This window comes from Oncorhynchus mykiss, chromosome 2 (assembly GCF_057628025.1).
Source record: "Oncorhynchus mykiss isolate SJ-2025 chromosome 2, ASM5762802v1, whole genome shotgun sequence".
Classification (NCBI taxonomy): Eukaryota; Metazoa; Chordata; class Actinopteri; order Salmoniformes; family Salmonidae; genus Oncorhynchus; species Oncorhynchus mykiss.
The window spans coordinates 63,108,631-63,133,455 of NC_143023.1; the positions used below are offsets into that span (position 1 = coordinate 63,108,631).

Sequence of the window (24,825 nt, forward strand, 5' to 3'; positions counted from 1 at the left end):
AGATCAGGTGACTACAGCGGAATCACATGACCACGCATCGGGGGTGTCGTGTGGTGCGTCTTGTTCATTCTGCTCAAGGCCCTGTTTGATTCAATAAAAAAAATAATAATAATAATTCTACGGCCCTTCTAATTCCCCAAGCCCTTTGAGGAAACAGACTGGCACTAGCTGACAGACAAGGACAGTCACTCCTGTTTCTAGAGACAGAGGCCAGTTGGGCCATGTCTGGTCTGCCACTGACCCTTCTGACACAGAGAGAGAACGGGACAGAGATGAGAGAAAAGAGAGAGAAATTGAATATAGAGAAAGATATTGGGACATAAAGCTAGTTAGAGAGGGAAATGGAAACACAAGAGAAATGAAGAGAATGGAAACAGAGAGATGGCGACTAGCCAGACTCAAAGAGAAAGAGAAGGAAACCAAGAGAGGCATGCTGCAGACACAGAGAGCGAGAGAAAGAAAAAGGGGGGCCAGCCCAGGCATCTTGGCTAATGGGGGCCGGCGTGCGCCGTGGCAAGTCTCTAGCACTATATCACGCTTCATTAGCTGCTATGCTATTGTGGTTATCTACGAAGCAGCCAGCCTGGGTGCAGGGATGTGATGTGGGTCACACTGCACGCAGAAGATGAAGGGGGAATTGAATGGACTGTCTGTCTGGGAGAGATCATGGCTGCTCCAGATGTAACTGCTGCTGGCCTGACTCTGCTTTCTCGACTGGCTGGCTGTGGTCCAATACTCTACTACTGCAGCCTTTTCTTGTCTCCTTTCACTTTCAGATTAGTGGTTGAGTGGGACGTGAGATGAGGGAAGAAGGCTGTTTGAGATTCTTAGGACGTGCCCTTTGTCTCGGTTTCTGTCTGTGTCTGACCTTCACTGGCAATCGACTTGTGTCAGATCAGTGGCAAATGGGGAAAGGAGCACCAATGGGACGTGGCCTAGGTCTGTGTTTTTTTGATGACCCGGTTCCTTCAAATCAATTCACTGTCTGTTCACTCAAACAGACGCTGCGTGTGAAGGTGGGAGGAGCTGACACTGTTCTGTCCTTCACTGGGGGTATCTTTGTGTGGTGCCTATCTAACCTCCATCTCCCTCTGTTTCTCATCCTTCTCTCTATCCAAACGCTTAATTCCCCTCCTCCCTTTCTATCTCTCCTCCATCTCCCTCTGTTTCTCATCCTTCTCTCTATCCAAACGCTTAATTCCCCTCCTCCCTTTCTATCTCTCCTCCATCTCCCTCTGTTTCTCATCCTTCTCTCTATCCAAACGCTTAATTCCCCTCCTCCCTTTCTATCTCTCCTACATCTCCCTCTGTTTCTCATCCTTCTCTCTATCCAAACGCTCAATTCCCCTCCTCCCTTTCTATCTCTCCTCCTCCGTTCTCTGTCCGTCTCAGAGTTGCAGCTCCAGTAAAAACAGTGAGTCATCCGATCTTACCTGAGGACCATGGAGCACACACACACACGTACGCACACACACGCACGCACACACACACAAACACACACACACACACACACATGTACGCATGCACACACAAACACACACACACACGTACGCACGCACGAACGCACACACACTCGTTCAAATCAAGGTGCCACTGCACGATAATGTGACACACGGAGAGGTACAGTGCATTCGGAAAGTATTCAGACCCCTTGACTTTTTCCACATTTTGTTACATTACAGCTTATTCTAAAACATTTTTTATTTAACCTTTATTTAACTAGGCAAGTCAGTTAAGAACTAATTCTTATTTACAATGACGGCCTACCTCGACAAACACGGACGACGCTGGGCCAATTAAATGTTTCCTTTTCCCCTCATCTACACACAATACCCCATAATGCCAATGCAAAATTAGGTTTTTAGAAATTTTAGCAATTTTATTAAAATAAAAAAGCTGTAATATCACATTTACATAAGTATTCAGACCCTTCTCAGTACTTTGTTGAAGCATCTTTGGCAGCGACTAAAGCCTCGAAACTTCTTGGGTATGACACTACAAGCTTGGCACTCCCTGTATTTGGGGAGTTTCTCCCATTCTTCTCTGCAGATCCTCTCAAGCTCTGTCAGGCAGGATGGAGAGCGTCGCTGCACAGCTATTTTCAGGTCTCTCCAGAGATGTTGGATCGGGTTCAAGTCCGGGCTCTGGCTGGGCCACTCAAGGACATTCAGAGACTAGTCCTGAAGCCACTCCTGCATTGTCTTTGCTTTGTGCTTAAGTTCGATGTCCTGATGGAAGGTGAACCTACACCCCAGTCTGAGGTCCTGAGCGCTCTGGGGCAGGTTTTCATCAAGAATCTCTCTGTACTTTGCTCCGTTCAGCTTTCCCTTGATCCTGACTAGTCTCCCAGGCCCTGTCGCTGAAAACTACCCCCCAGCATGATGCTACCACCACCACGCTTCACCATTGGGATTGTGCCAGGTTTCTTCCAGACGTGACACTTGGCATTCAGGCCAAAGAGTTCAATCTTGGTTTCATCAGACCAGAGAACATTGTTTCTCATGGTCTGAGTCCTGTAGGTGCCTTTTGGCAAACTCCAAGCGAGCTGTCATGTGCCTTTTACTGAGGAGTGGCTTCCATCTGGCCACTCTACCATAAAGGCCTTATTGGTGGAGTGCTGCAGAGATGGTTGTCCTTCTGGAAGGTTCTCCCATCTCCAAAGAGGAACTCTAGAGCTCTTTCAGAGTGACCATTGGGTTCTTGGTCACCTCCCTGACCAAGGCCTTTCTCCCCTGATTTCTCAGTTTGGCCGTGTGGCCAGCTCTAGGAAGAGTCTTGGTGGTTCCAAACTTCTTCCATTTAAGAACGATGGAGGCCACTATGTTCAATGCTGCAGACATGTTTTTCCCCAAATCGGTGCCTCAACACAATCCGGTCTCTGAGCTTTGTTTTTGCTCTGACATGCACTGTCAACTGTGGGACCTTATATAGACAGGTATGTGCCTTTCCAAATCCAAGCCTTTCCAATCAATTACATTTACCACAGGTGGACTCGAATCAAGTTGTAGAAACATCTCAAGGATCATCAATGGAAACAAAGCGCACCGGAGCTCAATTTTGGGGGTTGTGAATACTTATGTAAATAAGGTGTTTCTGTTTTCGTTTTTTTTTTTTATAAAATGTGTAAAAACCTGTTTTCGCTTTGTCATTATGGAGTATTGTGTTGTAATGCAACAACATGTGGATTAAGTGAAGGGGAATACTTTCCGGATGCACTGTGCACCCTGCAAGCCTAGTAGCTGACACAACCTTTCACAGAGGCTGCAGGTGTGTCAGTCTCCAGCAGCCCAACACCATGAGGTTACCCACGGCACTAACGGCAGACAGATCTCGACAGTAATCTCACTTTCCACTTCTCTGTCTCTTTCGCTTTCTCTCTCTCTCTGTCTCCTTCCCTTCATTTCTCTTGCCACCCCTTCTTCTCTCCGTATGACAAACAAGCACAGAACAAACCAAGCACTGCAGTCCAGACAAACACCTGACCCCCATCCATGTAGAACAGCATACCAGCCAACACCCCAGTTCAGGTGTGAACTAAAACAACACCATTTTATACAACAAAGACTGCAACCAAACAGCACTATAACATACGGAAACTCTCAGATGTCAAAACACACACCCCTCCCCCGACCTCCCGCAATCCCTCCCTTCCCAGCTGCATCCATCATCCATCCCTGGCATGGCTCCAGGTGCAGTAGTAGTTCCCCCTAACCACAGATCTAATGTCAGATTATCTGTTCACCGCACTAATCATAACCAGTAAGGATGAAAGAAATGATCTGACCCAGAATCAGTTGATTGTAACGTCGACCTCCCACCCGCCATGCCTCGAGTGCAATCTTACACAACAGTCCTTGTCAAAATCTGCCTGCTGCTTAAAACGAAACGTGTCAGAGACAGAGTAGCGTTACGCTCGCAGCTTTGCTCCTACCCCACTTCTTACATCTATCCCTCCCTCCACCCCCCCTCTATCTATCCCCCCATCCAAATTCAAACAGAAGAAGATAGGCTGCTAGCGCTGCTGGCGTCTCAGCGAGTCAGCTCATTATTTGCTAACACCTTTCAGCTCAACCAAACTGAGTGAGTGTGCAGGCGTGTGTGCACGTGTACATACATGTGTGTACCTGTGTGTGCGGTGCCTCGGGTCCAGATGGTACTGTAAAAATACAGCACTGATACCCCAAACACAGCGATATAGTGATTTGACACAGATATCAAGATAAAGCATTTCCACTTGCGCTCAGGTGAGATGAAATAGAACACAGACAAATAATGAAGAAGCCTATTGCTGATGCACTTTAAATAATCTCCCCTCTTATGCAAATACATTAGCCAATACAAACCTTCTCACATATTAGCCATAATATACTTGTAAACTGTATGTGGCAAGTATATTAGCATAGATGCTCATTCTGTATTGTACAGTGCCTTGCGAAAGTATTCGGCCCCCTTGAACTTTGCGACCTTTTGCCACATTTCAGGCTTCAAACATAAAGATATAAAACTGTGAAGAATCAACAACAAGTGGGACACAATCATGAAGTGGAATGACATTTATTGGATATTTCAAACTTTTTTAACAAATCAAAAACTGAAAAATTGGGCGTGCAAAATTATTCAGCCCCTTTACTTTCAGTGCAGCAAACTCTCTCCAGAAGTTCAGTGAGGATCTCTGAATGATCCAATGTTGACCTAAATGACTAATGATGATAAATACAATCCACCTGTGTGTAATCAAGTCTCCGTATAAATGCACCTGCACTGTGATAGTCTCAGAGGTCCGTTAAAAGCGCAGAGAGCATCATGAAGAACAAGGAACACACCAGGCAGGTCCGAGATACTGTTGTGAAGAAGTTTAAAGCCGGATTTGGATACAAAAAGATTTCCCAAGCTTTAAACATCCCAAGGAGCCCTGTGCAAGCGATAATATTGAAATGGAAGGAGTATCAGACCACTGCAAATCTACCAAGACCTGGCCGTCCCCTTTCAGCTCATACAAGGAGAAGACTGATCAGAGATGCAGCCAAGAGGCCCATGATCACTCTGGATGAACTGCAGAGATCTACAGCTGAGGTGGGAGACTCTGTCCATAGGACAACAATCAGTTGTATATTGCACAAATCTGGCCTTTATGGAAGAGTGGCAAGAAGAAAGCCATTTCTTAAAGATATCCATAAAAAGTGTTGTTTAAAGTTTGCCACAAGCCACCTGGGAGACACACCAAACATGTGGAAGAAGGTGCTCTGGTCAGATGAAACCAAAATTGAACTTTTTGGCAACAATGCAAAACGTTATGTTTGGCGTAAAAGCAACACAGCTCATCACCCTGAACACACCACCACCACTGTCAAACATGGTGGTGGCAGCATCATGGTTTGGGCCTGCTTTTCTTCAGCAGGGACAGGGAAGATGGTTAAAATTGATGGGAAGATGGATGGAGCCAAATACAGGACCATTCTGGAAGAAAACCTGATGGAGTCTGCAAAAGACCTGAGACTGGGACGGAGATTTGTCTTCCAACAAGACAATGATCCAAAACATAAAGCAAAATCTACAATGGAATGGTTCAAAAATAAACATATCCAGGTGTTAGAATGGCCAAGTCAAAGTCCAGACCTGAATCCAATCGAGAATCTGTGGAAAGAACTGAAAACTGCTGTTCACAAATGCTCTCCATCCAACCTCACTGAGCTCGAGCTGTTTTGCAAGGAGGAATGGGAAAAAATGTCAGTCTCTCGATGTGCAAAACTGATAGAGACATACCCCAAGCGACTTACAGCTGTAATCACAGCAAAAGGTGGCGCTACAAAGTATTAACTTAAGGGGGCTGAATAATTTTGCACGCCCAATTTTTCAGTTTTTGATTTGTTAAAAAAGTTTGAAATATCCAATAAATGTCGTTCCACTTCATGATTGTGTCCCACTTGTTGTTGATTCTTCACAAAAAAATACAGTTTTATATCTTTATGTTTGAAGCCTGAAATGTGGCAAAAGGTCGCAAAGTTCAAGGGGGCCGAATACTTTCGCAAGGCACTGTATGTCTCTGATAAAGCAGTTAGGCATAATATAAGCCTTTTCATATATCAACTCGTATTAAATGCCACTACTCATATATCCCACAGACACAGATGGGCCTAAACCATAGGCATTGAGGGCTTTCTTATGACAAAGGCCAAAACATTCTGTATGCCTTCTCATACTGTATATCAGCGCTGACATGCTTGAATATAGGCTATTCACATATGTTGGTATTGAAACTGCTCATATGTGTTGGCATTGCTACTACTCATACGTTTGTCATTGATACTACTCATACGTTGGTATTGATACTACTCATATGTAAGTATTGATACTATTCATGTGTTGGCATTGATACTACTCATATGTTGGCATTGATACTACTCATATGTTGGCATTGATACTACTCATATGATGGCATTGATATTACTCATGTATTGGTATTGATACTACTCATGTGTTGGTATTGATACTACTCATGTGTTGGCATTGATACTACTCATATGTTGGCATTGATACTACTCATATGTTGGCATTGATACTACTCATATGATGGCATTGATACTACTCATATATGTTGGCATTGCTACTACTCCCATATGCTGTTATTGATACTACTCATATGATGGCATTGATACTACTCATATATGTTGGCATTGCTACTACTCCCATGTGTTAGCATTGATACTACTCATATGTGTTGGTATTGATACTACTCATGTGTTGGTATTGATACTACTCATGTATTGGCATTGATACTACTCATATGTGTTGGTATTGATACTACTCATGTGTTGGTATTGATACTACTCATGTATTGGTATTGATACTACTCATGTATTGGTATTGATACTACTCATATGTTGGCATTGATACTACTCATATGTGTTGGTATTGGTACTACTCATATGTTGGTATTGATACTACTCATGTATTGGTATTGATACTACTCATATGTGTTGGTATTGGTACTACTCATATGTTGGTATTGATACTACTCATGTATTGGTATTGATACTACTCATATGTGTTGGTATTGGTACTACTCATATGTTGGTATTGATACTACTCATGTGTTGGTATTGGTACTACTCATATATTGGTATTGATACTACTCATGTATTGGTATTGATACTACTCATGTATTGGTATTGATACTACTCATATGATGGCATTGATACTACTCATATGTTGGTATTGATACTACTCATGTGTTGGTATTGATACTACTCATATGTGTTGGTATTGGTACTACTCATATGTTGATATTGATACTACTCATGTGTTGGTATTGATACTACTCATGTATTGGTATTGATACTACTCATATGTGTTGGTATTGGTACTACTCATATGTTGGTATTGATACTACTCATGTGTTGGTATTGGTACTACTCATGTATTGGTATTGATACTACTCATATGTGTTGGTATTGATACTACTCATGTATTGGTATTGATACTACTCATGTGTTGGTATTGATACTACTCATATGTGTTGGTATTGATAGTACTCATGTATTGGTATTGATACTACTCATGTATTGGTATTGATACTACTCATGTATTGGTATTGATACTACTCATATGATGGCATTGATACTACTCATATGTTGGTATTGATACTACGCATGTGTTGGTATTGATACTACTCATATGTTAGTATTGATACTACTCATTTGATGGCATTGATACTACTCATGTGTTGGTATTGATACTACTCATGTGTTGGTATTGATACTACTCATATGTTGGTATTGGTACTACTCATGTGTTAGTATTGATACTACTCATATGATGGCATTGATACTACTCATATGTTGGTATTGATACTACTCATGTATTGGTATTGATACTACTCATGTGTTGGTATTGATACTACTCATGTGTTGGTATTGATACTACTCATATGATGGCATTGATACTACTCATATGATGGCATTGATACTACTCATATGATGGCATTGATACTACTCATATGTGTTGGTATTGGTACTACTCATATGTTGGTATTGATACTACTCATGTATTGGTATTGATACTACTCATATGTGTTGGTATTGGTACTACTCATATGTTGGTATTGATACTACTCATGTGTTGGTATTGGTACTACTCATGTATTGGTATTGATACTACTCATGTATTGGTATTGATACTACTCATGTATTGGTATTGATACTACTCATATGATGGCATTGATACTACTCATATGTTGGTATTGATACTACTCATGTGTTGGTATTGATACTACTCATATGTGTTGGTATTGGTACTACTCATATGTTGATATTGATACTACTCATGTGTTGGTATTGATACTACTCATGTATTGGTATTGATACTACTCATATGTGTTGGTATTGGTACTACTCATATGTTGGTATTGATACTACTCATGTGTTGGTATTGGTACTACTCATGTATTGGTATTGATACTACTCATATGTGTTGGTATTGATACTACTCATGTATTGGTATTGATACTACTCATGTGTTGGTATTGATACTACTCATATGTGTTGGTATTGATACTACTCATGTATTGGTATTGATACTACTCATGTATTGGTATTGATACTACTCATGTATTGGTATTGATACTACTCATATGATGGCATTGATACTACTCATATGTTGGTATTGATACTACTCATGTGTTGGTATTGATACTACTCATATGTTAGTATTGATACTACTCATATGATGGCATTGATACTACTCATGTATTGGTATTGATACTACTCATGTGTTGGTATTGGTACTACTCATATGTTGATATTGATACTACTCATGTGTTGGTATTGATACTACTCATGTATTGGTATTGATACTACTCATATGTGTTGGTATTGGTACTACTCATATGTTGGTATTGATACTACTCATGTGTTGGTATTGGTACTACTCATGTATTGGTATTGATACTACTCATATGTGTTGGTATTGATACTACTCATGTATTGGTATTGATACTACTCATGTGTTGGTATTGATACTACTCATATGTGTTGGTATTGATAGTACTCATGTATTGGTATTGATACTACTCATGTATTGGTATTGATACTACTCATGTATTGGTATTGATACTACTCATATGATGGCATTGATACTACTCATATGTTGGTATTGATACTACGCATGTGTTGGTATTGATACTACTCATATGTTAGTATTGATACTACTCATTTGATGGCATTGATACTACTCATGTGTTGGTATTGATACTACTCATGTGTTGGTATTGATACTACTCATATGTTGGTATTGGTACTACTCATGTGTTAGTATTGATACTACTCATATGATGGCATTGATACTACTCATATGTTGGTATTGATACTACTCATGTATTGGTATTGATACTACTCATGTGTTGGTATTGATACTACTCATGTGTTGGTATTGATACTACTCATATGATGGCATTGATACTACTCATATGATGGCATTGATACTACTCATATGATGGCATTGATACTACTCATATGTGTTGGTATTGGTACTACTCATATGTTGGTATTGATACTACTCATGTATTGGTATTGATACTACTCATATGTGTTGGTATTGGTACTACTCATATGTTGGTATTGATACTACTCATGTGTTGGTATTGGTACTACTCATGTATTGGTATTGATACTACTCATGTATTGGTATTGATACTACTCATGTATTGGTATTGATACTACTCATATGATGGCATTGATACTACTCATATGTTGGTATTGATACTACTCATGTGTTGGTATTGATACTACTCATATGTGTTGGTATTGGTACTACTCATATGTTGATATTGATACTACTCATGTGTTGGTATTGATACTACTCATGTATTGGTATTGATACTACTCATATGTGTTGGTATTGGTACTACTCATATGTTGGTATTGATACTACTCATGTGTTGGTATTGGTACTACTCATGTATTGGTATTGATACTACTCATATGTGTTGGTATTGATACTACTCATGTATTGGTATTGATACTACTCATGTGTTGGTATTGATACTACTCATATGTGTTGGTATTGATACTACTCATGTATTGGTATTGATACTACTCATGTATTGGTATTGATACTACTCATGTATTGGTATTGATACTACTCATATGATGGCATTGATACTACTCATATGTTGGTATTGATACTACTCATGTGTTGGTATTGATACTACTCATATGTTAGTATTGATACTACTCATATGATGGCATTGATACTACTCATGTATTGGTATTGATACTACTCATGTGTTGGTATTGATACTACTCATATGTTGGTATTGGTACTACTCATGTGTTAGTATTGATACTACTCATATGATGGCATTGATACTACTCATATGTTGGTATTGATACTACTCATGTATTGGTATTGATGCTACTCATGTGTTGGTATTGATACTACTCATGTGTTGGTATTGATACTACTCATATGATGGCATTGATATTACTCATATGATGGCATTGATACTACTCATATGATGGCATTGATACTACTCATATGTTGGTATTGATACTACTCCCATGTGTTGGTATTGATACTACTCATGTGTTGGTATTGATACTACTCATGTGTTGGTATTGATACTACTCATATGTTGGCATTGATACTACTCATATGATGGTATTGATACTACTCATTTGTTGGTATTGATACTACTCATGTGTTGGCATTGATACTACTCATATATTAGTATTGATACTACTCATGTGTTGGCATTGATACTACTCATATGTTGGCATTGATACTACTCATATGTTAGCATTGATACTACTCATATGATGGTATTGATACTACTCATGTGTTGGCATTGATACTACTCATATGTTAGTATTGATACTACTCATATGTTAGTATTGATACTACTCATGTGTTGGCATTGATACTACTCACATGTTGGCATTGATACTACTCATATGTTAGTATTGATACTACTCACGTGAAACCATTATAACATATTCATGACAACCATTTCCAGCTAATCTTTGATGTTCTCATCATCATCATCCTCTGCTGTCCAGATACAATCCCACCCACGTGCTCATTAGCTGTAATGTATTCATAGTGCAGATGTCTAATAGAGGTATTAGACATTAGGGCTGTGACAATACCAGTATCGCAATATTTCTTCCATGTGAAAAATTCAAACACAAAGCCGAACAAACTCTTTGGTCCTTTATTAAAAAACTGTAGGTTAACATAGTGTGTGCTACAGCTTGGAAAATAAACAAATGAGACTCTGGATGACAACATATTGGTGTTTGTTTCCAACATTAGGGCTGTTTTCCTAAAGAAGTTATATCCGCTTCGTAATTAGTTTCCTTGCCATGATATTAACAAATATTGCGATACTGGTATCATCCCGGTCCTATTAGACATGCACTCATTAATGGTATCCCAGGCCATCCAGCCATAATATATTGTCTATCCTGTCGATCCTGAGTCAGGATTACCAGACAAGTCACTTTGCCCCTCCAGGGTCTAGAGGTATTCTGTGTGTGTGTGCCCAGACATCATCTTCACTCTACCAGGGTCTGTCTGTCTATCAATAGCCGTATGTTTCCATTCTATAGTCTTCAAGTGTTTTTGTGACTGTGTCTGTGTCTGTGTCTGCACAATCACTCCTATCTACTCTTTCTCTGTGTCCAGCTAGAGTCTTACTTCTCTCTCTCTATCACCAACACAACCCCCATTCACTGCCAAATCACCAAATCCTCTATATCTGTGCCCATTCACTCCTGTCAGTCTGCGTGCCCACTCCACAGCAGATGAGCGTGTGTATGTGTGTGTGTGTGTGTGTGCCAGTCTGAGGAATGGCGCTGCAGAGCCCTCTTGGCGGCCGGGCCGTGTCGGCTCTGCCCGTTCACACTTGGCATGGCATCAGTGATGACTGAGTCAGATGCCTGGCCTCACCTCATGGCTCACCCCTCACCGCTCACAGAACGCATATTCTAAATTTATATAATGTAGTGTTCTGGACATATCTTCCGTCCTGTGTTTTAGTCCGGAACCAGACCCATTTCGGCATGCTTTGATGGGATGTGTAATATGTTGATTTGACATCTTGGTTTGTGTTGGTTTGATGTTGTGATGTCTGTTGGTTTGTGATGTTGGTTTGTGATGTTGTAATGTGTTGATTTGACATCTTGGTTTGTGTTGGTTTGATGTTGTGATGTCTGTTGGTTTGTGATGTTGGTTTGTGATGTTGCGTTGCAATGTGTTGGTTTAATGTTGTGATGTGTTGGTTTCATTTGCAGTTGCTCTGTTGTGTTGGGATATCTGTTATTCGCTTGTGATGTTGGTTGCAACTTTGTGTTATAGTCTATCGGTTTGTTGTAGCGTACCCGTTTATGTCATGGTTGTGTGATTGTTGTGCAGTGAGATTGTGTTGTTAGGCTAAAATATATAGTACGCAATCGTTCTTACAACATTACAAACTCTCTGGTCGTCAGGGGAACTGCAATTGTTTTTGGATGTTTGTCTCTCTCTCTATCGTTCTCTATGTGTTTTGAGGTGTGCTGCTGGGTGACTGACGTCCGATTGTTTTGTCCTGCTGAGATGGGCTGGTGGCTGTGCTATTGTTGACATCTTGACAGGCACTCTGCTGTGGAGCAGCCAGCGCCATGCAGACAGACAGACAGACAGACAGACAGAATTTGACAGGGTGGCTGGTGTCGTCCGACTGGCTGTGTGAAAAGCTACAGCAGCATGCAGCAGTGGACCACTGTGCCTTTTTTCCTCCTCTGTGTGTCAGCACACTGCACCCTCTACAAACAACGGTGGACGACAACCGGCTCGGGTTGGACAGATAGACGGATGGATGAGGAGACAGACGGGATAGAGAGGGAGAGGAAAGGAGGGTGGGAGGGAAGGGGAAGAGGGGGAGGATATGGGGTGATTCTGGAGGAGGAGAAGACGGAATGACAGTCGGCCAGACAGAATGCATGGCATAGAGATAGACAAACAGAGAGACAGACAGGCAGACAGACAGGCAGACAGACGGAGGGAGGGTGGGGGGTGGGGAAGGCGTTGAGACATGTTACCTTTCGGGGGACGAGGATTTCTCAGAGTTCACGGACATGAGCGGTGCCTGTTAGCCGCTCGCTCGCCGAGGGACGACAGAGATGGCAAGGAATGACAAAACGGGCTCTCTGTTTCCTCTGCTTCGTCCTCTCTCCTTTCGTTCTGTGCTGTGTGTCTGTGTAAAGAGGGGGTGGGGGGGCTGCCTCCCCTCCTCCTCCTCCTCTCTCTCTCTCACGCTCTCTCTCCCTCTTGCTCAGAGGAAAAGAAAGGATGGAGGACAACGCTCCAAGAAAGAGGAAAAGGAAAAAAAAGCAGATGTGGTCTGGCTAAGCAGAAGTCTTGCTGCCTGTCAAGCGAGACGAGCAATGTCAGACACCCCTCCTCAGACCCCGCTTCCTTCCTCCCTTCCTTCCTTTACCTCTCACTTTCGCTTTTTCAGAGGCTGCTGTTTTTTCAATCTCCTTCCTGCCGTCCTCTGTCTTCCTTGCTTGGTTCTTAAATGGGTGATGAAATGAACACACAAGCTCCCAGTCTCAATCCGGTGTGTCTGTCTCTCTCCTCCTCCTTGTCTCTCTCTCTCTCTTTCTCAGTCTCTCTCTGTCTCTCTTTGTGTGTGTGTCTCTCTCTCTCTCTGTGTAACAGCAGTAGCTGGCTCTAGCAGGCCTTCTGCAGCTCTGCACAACAACAGAGCCCAGAGTGAGCTGGAACAAACCACTGCCTCACAGAAAGAGGGGGTTGGCAGGGCTGGGACCGACCGGAAAACGAAACCACTTCTCCTTGAGGCCATCTCTCCTCCCCCTCTCCCAGTGTGGTCCGGCCCTCCCTCCTTCCCTCTCTCCCTCCCTCCATCCCCCCTGCCTTATTACGACATCCTGTATCTCGGGGCAACGCCGCACAAATCTGACTCCCCCCTCTCTATCTTCCATCCTTCTCTTCTCCCCGTCCTCGTTTCTCTCTTTTTCTTTCAATTAATTTCCAGCACTGTCTTTTCTGCCTCTACGGTTGTAATGTGTGCTTGTGTTCTCTTTTCTTTCTACATTCCCTCCACTCTCTCCAGCAGATGGGTCTATTTCTCCATGAGTGAACAACACATAGAGAGGTAGCCAGAGGGTGTGTCATGATGGGGGGCCTCTCTCTACTGTCCTCCCCCCATCTCTCTCTCTCTCTCTTCCTCTCTCTTTCCTCAATTTGACCTAAATATCAGTGTGTCTGTGTGTCTGTCTGTGTGGTGGGGGGGGGGGGGTGAGGATTCTGAGGTTGCTGTTACCGACTAATCAACCTCCGTTTGGAATGGAATTGCGCGGCTAAGAGTCTGTACTGTCTGTACAAACGCACACCCACGGCACGCACTCATGCTGCTGAATGCATTCCAAGCCCAATGTATTCAAGCTTTACGAAAACATTTGGGTCAGGCAGAACCATTGCATAATGCACATGTACTTTATAGCACATTAAACATAGGCTGCAGAGAAAGGACATAGGCGTTCCAGTGTATTTTAGCCCTGGGAGAAACAGCGTTTCTAGCATTAGCACAGGAGTTAGGATAGCGTTCTGTGGTGGTCGGATGACTTCATGGGAAAATCCACATGTGATCCATATCTGGGGGCTCTGTGAGTGTGGGATTAAACAAGCTCAGATAAGAATCACACACATCTCTCCATAAATCGGCAAACAGAATACAACACATGTATAACACAGCACAGCCTAAATTACAAGGAGTACATGAAGCACACAAGAGAGTGACCCGTCCAATTGTCCTCATTCTCTGTGGCTGTGGGCCAATGGGGGTGGGGGAGGTACCACTAGTCTAGGTCACCATGCACCCTGATAGCTGAGCACCCCCCCCCCCCCCCCCCCCCCCGCCCCCCCCCCCCCCCCCCACTAAACAATCCTGATGTCATAATTCCATAGAGGAGGCTAAGAACTGAGACTAAAGATCTGTCACCCATTTTAAAGACTGCCTCCTCACACATCAGTCACGTAAACACATTCCCACTTCAGTAAAGTATGTGCACACACACACACACAGATCTGGCATGTCCTTTCTGCATGTCTTTCAGAGGGACTGAAGCTCTAGGTGGAGCTGTGGCGAAAAGCGGGGACAAGAAAAAGAAGGATGAGAGAAATAAGGATGAGGACCAGTCTCTTGGCTATAAGAGAGGGGGAGCTGAGAGGACATCAGTCTCACTAGCAGTGGTATTTTGGGAGCCGGTATTGAGGCTGCCAGGAGCTATCTTTAAACGGCCTACTTCTCTCACTGCCTGGTGGTACTGAGGAGAGGGAGATGGAGAGGAGAAGAGATAGAGAGGAGAGAGAGAGAGAGAGAGAGAGAGAGAGAGAGAGAGAGAGAGAAAGAAAGAGAGAGAGGAATAGAGAGAGAAAAAGAAAGAAAGAAAGAAAGAAAGAAAGAAAGAAAGAAAGAAAGAAAGAAAAAGAGAGAGATGGGGATAGAGAGAGATGGGGAGAAGTAGAGAGAGACACAGAGAGTAAAATTGGAAACAAACAAAAAAGTATTTCCACAGGGCCGTGGGGTGAGACAGGGTTGCAGCTTAAGCCCCACCCTCTTCACTAGAACAGTCTGCAGCACCCGGCCTCACCCTACACACCTGAAGTCAAATGTCTACTGTTTGTTGATGATCTGGGGCTTCTGTCCCCAACCAATGGTGGCCTACAAGAGCACCTAGATATTCTGCACAGATTCTGTCAGATCCTGGGCCCTGACAGTACATCTCAAAGACAAAAAAATGGTGTCTAAGTAAGGTCCCGTTGCCAGGACCACAAATATAAAATTCCATATTTACACCGTTGCCCTAGAGCACACAAAAAACTATACACACATCAGCCTAAACATCAGAGCCACAGGCAACTTCCACAAAGCTGTGAACAAGCTGAGAGACAAGGCAAGAAGGGCCTTATATGACATCAAAAGGAACATGAAATTAGACATATCAATTAGGATCTGGCAAAAATACATATCAGTTATAGAACCCATTGCCCTTCATGGTTGTGAGGCCTGGGGTCCGCTCACCAACCAAGAATTCACAAAATAGGACAAACAACAAAATTGAGAATTCTGCAAAAATATCCTCTGTGTATATATATCATTTAAAAAAATAATGCATGCAGAGCAGAATTATCACAATCCGTTAAAATCTAGAACCACCTGAAAGGAAGCGATTCCCAAATCTTCCATAACAAAGCCATCACCTACAGAGAGATGAACCTGGAGAAGAGTCCCCTAAGCAAGCTGGTCCTGTGGCTCTGTTCACAAACAGACCCAACAGAACCTGAGGACAGCAACACAATTAGACCCAACCAAATCATGAGAAAACAAAAAGAGAATTACTTGACACATTGGAAAGGACTAGTAATTGTTAAGTAATTATATTTTAGTTTTCTCATGATTTGGTTGGGTCTAATTGTGTTGCTGTCGTCGGGCTCTGTGGCCATCCGAATGCTATTTGTCCCTAAACAGAGAGTACACAGTGGCAGAATACCTGACCACAGTGACTGACCCAAACTTAAGGAAAGCTTTGACTATGTACAGACTCAGTGAGCATAGCCTTGCTATTGAGAAAGGCTGCCATAGGCAGACCTGGCTCTCAAGAGAAGACAGACTATGTGCACACTGCCCACAAAATGAGGTGGAAACTGAGCTGCATTTCCTAACCTCCTGCCAAATGTATGACCATATTAGCGACACATATTTCCCTCAGATTACACAGACCCACAAAGAATTCGGGAAAAAAAGCACATTTGGATAAACTCCCATATCTACTGGGTGAATTACCAGTGTGCCATCACAGCAGCAAGATGTGTGACCTATTGCCACAAGAAAAGGGCAACCAGTGAAGAACAAACACCATTGTAAATGCAACCCATATGTATGTTTATTTATCTTCCCTTTTGTACATGAATTATTTGCACATAATATGACATTTGAAATGTCTTTATTCTTTTGGAACTTTAGTGTAATGTTTATTGTTATTTTTTATTGTTTAATATCTATTTGACTTGCTTTGGCAGTGTTAACATATGTTTCCCATGCCAATAAAGCCCTTAAATTGAAATTGCAAGCACATACTGTGGGCATGCAGGCACACAAACAGGACTGTGTCCAAGTGCATGACATCACCCACAACTCGTCCTTTTAAAGAGAACTTGAGCAGATCTGGGGATCTGTAATTGACTATATTCCCTAGGAAACCCTACATGCCTCTCTGTGAAGGACTATGTGCCCTAGCATGCCTTACTACCAGCTGATGTCTGGCGGGGGGGTGTATGTTAGCATAATTAGACAGGTTGATTGACAGACTGAAGACAGCCCAGGTCTGGCCTAGAGTGGGTCAATTTCAGTCATCCTTATAGAACTCCATATAGAGGCGCCTTCACATCCATGTACTCCTAACAAACAACATGCCTTTCACTCACACACACACACCAGTTACCCCTATATTCCTTGAGCGCCGGGGGGGCCAACGCTGCTTAATCGTTACCGCCACTCCAAAACAAGATGATTTACATATCTCCCCGGGAGAGTCATTTTTTTGTTGAACGACTGTGAGAAAGTCACTTCTGGTGACGTAAGAAAAAAGAAGTCATTCTACTCTAACATTGCATGAAAAGTAAATGATGTTGACACCGTCTGAAATATACTGACGTACGCCACTGCACTGTAGGGTGATGATGAGGAGCAAGCGGTGGCTGTGCGCTCGTGGCTCTCTTCGATTTGAGCAATGAAGCCCGCCTTTTCTACTTCCCCAGAGTCAGACGAACTCGTGGACACCACGTTTGTGTCTCTGCGTGCAGTTTGAAGTTGCGAACTAGCGAAACCACCTTCAGCTTCCTTCAAATTGCACGCAGAGACATAAAAATGGTCACCAGACGTGACCTTCTCACATTCATTCCACAGAAATACTCTCACGGGGGTCATACATTCGGACCCCCCCCCCCGCCGGAGCAGAGAGCAACCACCAGCCCTCCCCCTACCTTTGCCACCACTGTTAGAAAAGAAATCCTGGGGGAAACAATGCACACACACACACACACACACACAGTGCTAAACCTGGGTGATATCGACAAAAATCCATATTGCCATAAATTGTCTGAACTGATGCGATAACGATAGATTGAACGCTAACTTAATAACATGAATGTGCACCACAGTTGTTTTGACTATTATTCTTTGATCGACTCCTACCACTAGTTTGACGGCCAGCAGCATACCACCCTGCATGCCACCCCTGAAGCTAAGCAGGGTTGGTCCTGGTCAGTCCCTAGATGGGAGACCAGATAATATTGAAGGGCCTGTAAGAGGCACTCTTTCCTCTGGTCAAATTTTTGTATATTATCCCAATGCCCCAGCACCATGACCGGGGGACATTGCCCTGTGTAGGGTCCCGTCTTTCAGATGGCCCATTAAATGGGTTTCCTGACTCTCTGTGGTCACTAAAGAGTAGGGGTGTTAACCCTGGTGTCCTGGCATGAATCCCAATCTGACTCTCATCATGGCGACCAAATCATCCCCAACTTCCAATGGGCTCATTCTTCCCCTGTAACTATTCCCCAGGTCGTTGCTGTAAAAGAGCATGTGTTCCCAGTCAACTTACCGGGTAAAATAATTATTGTAGCCATCAGCTGGAAACCCATTTAAATTGTTTTTTTTTTCTGGTATTTGTTTAACAATCACTCACATCACCGAATGTATTTCATTTCAAACTTGACATTTCTGTAGTATAGGCTACTTATCCTAATGAAAGATATCAACTAAATGAGATATTTTCTGTTAATCGTCCATCTCTGCACAGTGCTGCTGTCCGCAGTGCGATGCCTAGTGTAATGAGGCACAGTAAGCAGATAGGGAGCCACACACACACACACACACACACACACACACACACACACACACACACACACACACACACACACACACACACACACACACACACACACACACACACACACACACACACACACACACACACACTGAGTAGACAGAGTAGATCTTCCTAGTTCCTTAACACTGTTGAATGCGCCTGGTTTCCCCAGAGACAGGACAGGTAAGCAGCTGGCACTTTATCAGCTTACTGTGCCTCATTACACTAGGTAACACACTAAGGACAGCAGTACTGTGTGTGTGCCTATGTCCAAATCCCAGCACCAGGCACACACGCACGCACAAACACACACACAAAGCAGATGGGGAGGGACGGGGACAGTGTGCAGTCTCATTAGCTAAGTGGTGTATGTTTAATTGATGGACAAAGGACGACCTTTGACCTACCACCACTCACTCTGACCTCTGTGATTTGATTAGATTTTTATTGTTGGACATAAAAAACTGTAAAAAAAAAAAAAAAAACAGCAAATCAGCTGCACATGGTTTTAATTTTGGAAATCTGTTTTAAGAGATGTATAATTCCTATTGAAATCGATCCAGAGTTGGGATATCTAACATTTAGCATTTTTATTCACCCGCAACCTACATTCTGAATGACTGCCAGGGTTGGGAAGACTTAGACATGAGACTACCTTAAACATACAAACTGGAACAACCATTTCAGTAACGGGGGAAATAAGTCAAAGTAACAGATTGCCATAGTTTCGATTTTTGTACAAATATTTTGGAGTTGCATAAGATTAATGAATGTATTCATGTACATTCAAAAACATAGATATTGAAACAAACCAAAAAAGAACCTGCAATAGAGCATGCTGGGAAATATGACAATGATGGGTGTGGTGTTGGTTCAACTCTGGTTAATCGAGGGACCCCCCCCCCTTTGAGCCAATGCGCAGTCATTTTGACTCAAACATTCTTACAGTCTAATAAATACATTTCATATATGCTATCGGTAAAATAATAATTTGGTTGTGTTTATGAAGGTCTTGGGTATCATCAGAATACAACAATTTTGTTTTATTTAAAATAACACAATAGCATTTTCAATGCTCCAAAAAGTCACTTTGAAAAATCCACACCGGCCACTTTGCTCTGCGCTATTAAAGGGACAAATCTGCAGGCTTCCATAGCGTAGCTCCCTCGTCAAGAACCCCAAACTTAACTCAAAGGTTCTTTATCGGGCAAGAGTTCTCCAAGGAACCTTAAGAGCCGAGGAAGAACCATTTAAGAACCTTGATTTTTTTCTCAGTGTATGTCATGGCTTGCTATAAGGCACAACAGCTATGCCCTATTTAGCTATGACTAAGTATCGTGGTTATTATACACACAATGCACAACAACAACAACAAGCAATTTATATGTTTGTTTTGGACTGGTAGAACTAGAAATGAGGAAGCCCTGCACAAAGCCTCTGTTCCCGACCAACAGCATAGTTACTGGATCTCACTGGATGATGGGATAGAGCTCTCTGGTGTTCACTGAGAGAACTGCACTCTGCCTGAGCCTCAAATTGAACACAATTTTATTTTTACCAAATAGAAACCGTTTAAGCGGCGATACAAGGCACAGGGTAGAAATAAAAACAGAAATGGGTTAGGGAAACAGGCTAAATCAGAAAGCCTTTCAGACTTTCATCTGCCTGTACCAGGCAGAACAACCTGGTCTCAGGGCATTTTGTATTATTCTGCATGTAAATCCGAAGCACTCCATTTAATATGGCAGGACAACCTGGTTTCAGAGCATTTCGTATTATTTTGTACATAAGTCCAAGACACTCCATTTAGTAAATGTTACGTTTTGTATGGTATGTATTAACTTGTGGATGTCCATCACCCATTCTGTATGATATATTATGAATGACAATTAATTTTAAATGTACAATATTTTACGAACTTGCAAAACTTATGATATGTTAAGAATTTTGGCTAGGTGGCTATCGCTAGCTAGCTAACATTCCCTAGGTTAGGGTTTAGGGTTAAGTTTAGGATTAAGTTTAGGAGTTAGGTTGAAGGGTTGTTAGGGGAAGGGTTAGCTAAAATGGTTAAGGTTAGGATTAGGGGAAGGGTTAGCTAAAATGGTTACGGTTAGGGTTAGGAGAGAGGTTAGCTAACATTCTAAGTAGTTACAAAGTAGCTAAAAAGTAGTAAGTAGTTGAAAAGTTGGTAATTAGCTCAAATGCAAAAGTTGTCAGTGATGAGATTTGAACTCGCAACCTTTGGGTTGATAGACATTTGCGTTATACACCCACCCACCACCCTACTTAAGTAACCATCTGTCTCAAGTAACCATACAAACGTAACATATCATACTAACTTCAAGAGTTGCAAATTTACATTTACTGTGTTACGTTTAGTCTATGAGATCAGGTGATGCAAGTGCATACAGCAGCACTGCCACAAGCGGCATGGGGCACAGCACACAACAACGAGAGGTCTGTGTTCCAACTAACATTAATGCCCCAGCCAAAGGAAGTAGGCAAGCTTTCCATCTGTCGTATTCATATAACCAGCTGTGACCAATGTGCCCTCGTTAAATAAGGGAATAATGAAATGAGCCTAACTGGCAAGTCAGAAGAGTGTGACATTAACCAGGTTTCCATCCAACCTTTTTTATGTGAGTAAAGTACATGTCGGATAAAACATTTCACGACAGTACACTTCGCAAAAATGTCGACAAAACAAAATACACTTGACAAGGTAAAATTAATCATACGAGAAACGGTGGTGAAACGCCTTTATGCTCAAATATTGATATAATAACTATCATGTCGAAGTAAACTTGAAGTCATGTTATAATATGTTGTGTGGTCCTCCCTCTACGTCTCAGGAAAGCACGCAGTGTATTAGGCTACAGATGAAATAAATTATGATGAACTTCACAGGGTGGTGAAAGTGCACGGTGATGAGCTTGATGCTCCTTTCCAGTAAATATCAAGGGTCTTATTCTGGTGACATAATAATTGATGCTTGGCTGCCTTTTGTCAAATAAAAATAATCTCGCTCTTTTGTCCCTATTAATCTCATTATGTAATTTAGTAGGCTACTCCCGCAATGTATCTGATACTTTGAACTGTTGGCTGGAGCGAACATGCAAGACCAGAGTAGGCACATTCGCTATCTAACGCAATTTAAAAAAACATCAGTAGAGTTGAAGGATGGAAACCCATTTAAATTGCAACTGTTGTTTTTTCCGGTATATGGGAATTTAACAGCAAAAATGATTGTAATCTGTAATCTCGCACAGCCTTTAATCTACAACAAATCCATTTGATGGGCTAGCTAGCGTTCGGTGGGAGTGAGAGCTGAGCTAGCAAACAGTGTAACAAAAGTATCATTTCAGATTCTACAAATACTCCAATAGCTTCTGCATTTCAGGAATCACTTTAACAAGTACCCCTTGTTGCACTGTTAAATTATTTACCCATTTAAAGCTATTTGTTTTTGGAGGAAAACTTTTTGGAATGACCTCAATGGGCTTGTCCGAAGTGTCGGATTTGACAACAGTTGCTATCCATTGGAGCGCTACGACTGGTTGCCCAAACTTCTAGGGCAGGGCTTAGCGAAGAGTCAATTGTAAGGAAACCAGCTGCAAAATGATTATGTAGTTTGCTCAAGATTTGGGAATTTAGCTGAACTAACATACAATGTTGCCTTCCAAAGACAAACTTGAATTTGTCATTTGACTAAACAAGTTTTTATACATTCAGCTCACTGTGAACTCAACAAATCAAATCAAATTTTATTTTGCACACGCCGAATACAACAGGTGTAGTAGACCTTACAGTGAAATGCTTACTTACGAGCCCTTAACCAACAATGCAGTTTTAACATTCACACATTAGCTCAATTTCTTTCCCACCTAACTCATAGAATAATGATGATTAACATTGGTTTCGTTGGCTTTTTTACGGTGCTATTGTGGATGTTTTATGTATACAGACTTGCCTGCGTCATTCTGGCTGGAAGGGTATGTTTGGGGCAGCTCATCTCACCATGTGTGTGTGTGTGTGTGTGTGTGTGGCTGAGATGGCTCAGCCAGAACCACTGACGGGATAGAGATTACAGTGTGTTTACAATGGCAACGGAGCTGCCGCTGTAAACACACAGAAGAGGGGGTGTTTATGGTGTGAACCGTCTGCGTGGCTGTACACACACACACACACACACACACACACACACACACACACACACACACACACATACACACAGCTCTGGATTAGCGCTGATAGATATTGAGATGAATAAACCTCCTCCCCCAGTCTGGTTAGGTTCCAATCACACAGTAGGCAGGCCTAACGTTTAATTCACTACAATAGCCTTAGTAATACACTACATGGACAAAAGTATGTGGACACTGTTCATTGAACATCTTATTCCAAAATCATGGGCATTAAAATGGAGCTAGTCCCCCCCCATTTGCTGCTATAACAGCCTCCACTCTTCTGGGAAGGCTTTCCACTAGATGTTGGAACATTGCTGCGGGGACTTGTTTCCATTCAGCCACAAGAGCATTAGTGAGGTCGGGCACTGATCTTGGGCGATTAGGGCCTGGCTCGCAGTCGGCGTTCCAATTCATCCCAAAGGTGTTCGATGGGGTTGAGGTCTGGGCTCTGTACAGGCCAGTCAAGTTCTTCCACACCTACTTCGACAAACCATTTCTGTATGAACCTCACTTCGTGCATGGGGGCATTGTCATGCTGAAACAAGAAAGAGCCTTCCCCTAACTGTTTCCACAAAGTTGGAAGCACAGAATCATCTAGAATGTCATTGTATGCTGTAGCGTTAATATTTATCTTCACTGGAACTAAGGGGCCTAGACTGAACCATAAAAACAGCCCCAGACCATTATTTATCCACCAAACTTTACAGTTGGTACTATGCATTCGGGCAGGTAGCGTTCTCCTGGCATCCACCAAACCCATATTTGTCTGCCGGACTGCCAGATGGTGAAGCGTTTTCACTGCTCCAGAGTCCAATAGTGGCGAGGTGAAGCGTTTTCACTGCTCCAGAGTCCAATAGTGGCGAGCTTTACACCCCTTCAGCCAACGCTTGGCAATGCGCATGGTGATCTTAGGCTTGTGTGCGGCTGGTCGGCCATGGAAACCTATTTCATGAAGCTCCGGACTAACAGTTATTGTGCTGTTGTTGCTTCCAGAGGCAGTTCGGGACTCGGTAGTGAGTGTTGCAAACGAGGACAGACGATTTTTATGGTCCACCCGTTTCAGCCCTCTGCAGTCCCATTCTGTGAGCTTATCTGACCTACCACTTTGCGGCTAAGCCGTTGTTGCTCTTAGACATTTCCACTTCACAATAACAGCACTTACAATTGACTGGGGTTTGATGAAGTGACTTGTTGGAAGTCACTGAGCTCTTCATTTGTCTTTGGAAATTGCATAGCTGTGTCCTCAATTTCATACACCTGTCAGCAACGGGTGTGGCTGAAATAGCCAAATCCACTAATTTGAAGGGGTATCCACATACTTTTGTATATATAGTATATCAATACTAACTAGCTGCTATGTCATTGATAATACACCATGATTGTGTGATGCGATTATTATGATCAGGTTATTTGAGCCAAATAGAGGAGAGACACACCCATGAATAGTATTATTGGCAGGTAGGCTTAGCTGCTGGTTAATCCCTGAATGGAATAAGAACACACACCTAATCACACACACACACATGCGTGCACGTGTGTACATGATAAAATTATTAGTGGAGGGACTCCCGAGTGGCGCATCATTTTAAGGCACTGCATTGCAGTCACTACAGACGCGGGTTCGATCCTAGGCTGTGTCACAACCGGCTGTGACCGGGAGACACATAAGGCGGCGCACAATTGGCCCAGCTTGGTCCGGGTTAGGG

General features: G+C 42.5%; 1 protein-coding gene across 13 annotated transcripts in view; it reads right to left on the minus strand.

The window, feature by feature from the left end:
- LOC110493507 (SRSF protein kinase 2) overlaps positions 1–24,825 on the minus strand; it is a 71,746-nt gene that overhangs the window by 37,004 nt on the left and 9,917 nt on the right. For 6 of the 13 annotated variants that reach the window (XM_090204333.1, XM_090204342.1, XM_090204311.1 and 3 more), the window contains exon 1: positions 13,077–13,802. The exons of the other annotated variants lie outside the window; for them this stretch is intronic. In XM_090204333.1, the coding sequence (XP_090060459.1) occupies positions 13,077–13,114 (38 nt within the window). In that variant the 5' untranslated portion in view covers positions 13,115–13,802. Of the gene's footprint in view, positions 1–13,076; positions 13,803–24,825 lie in introns of those variants that run through there. 13 annotated transcript variants of the gene reach the window in all.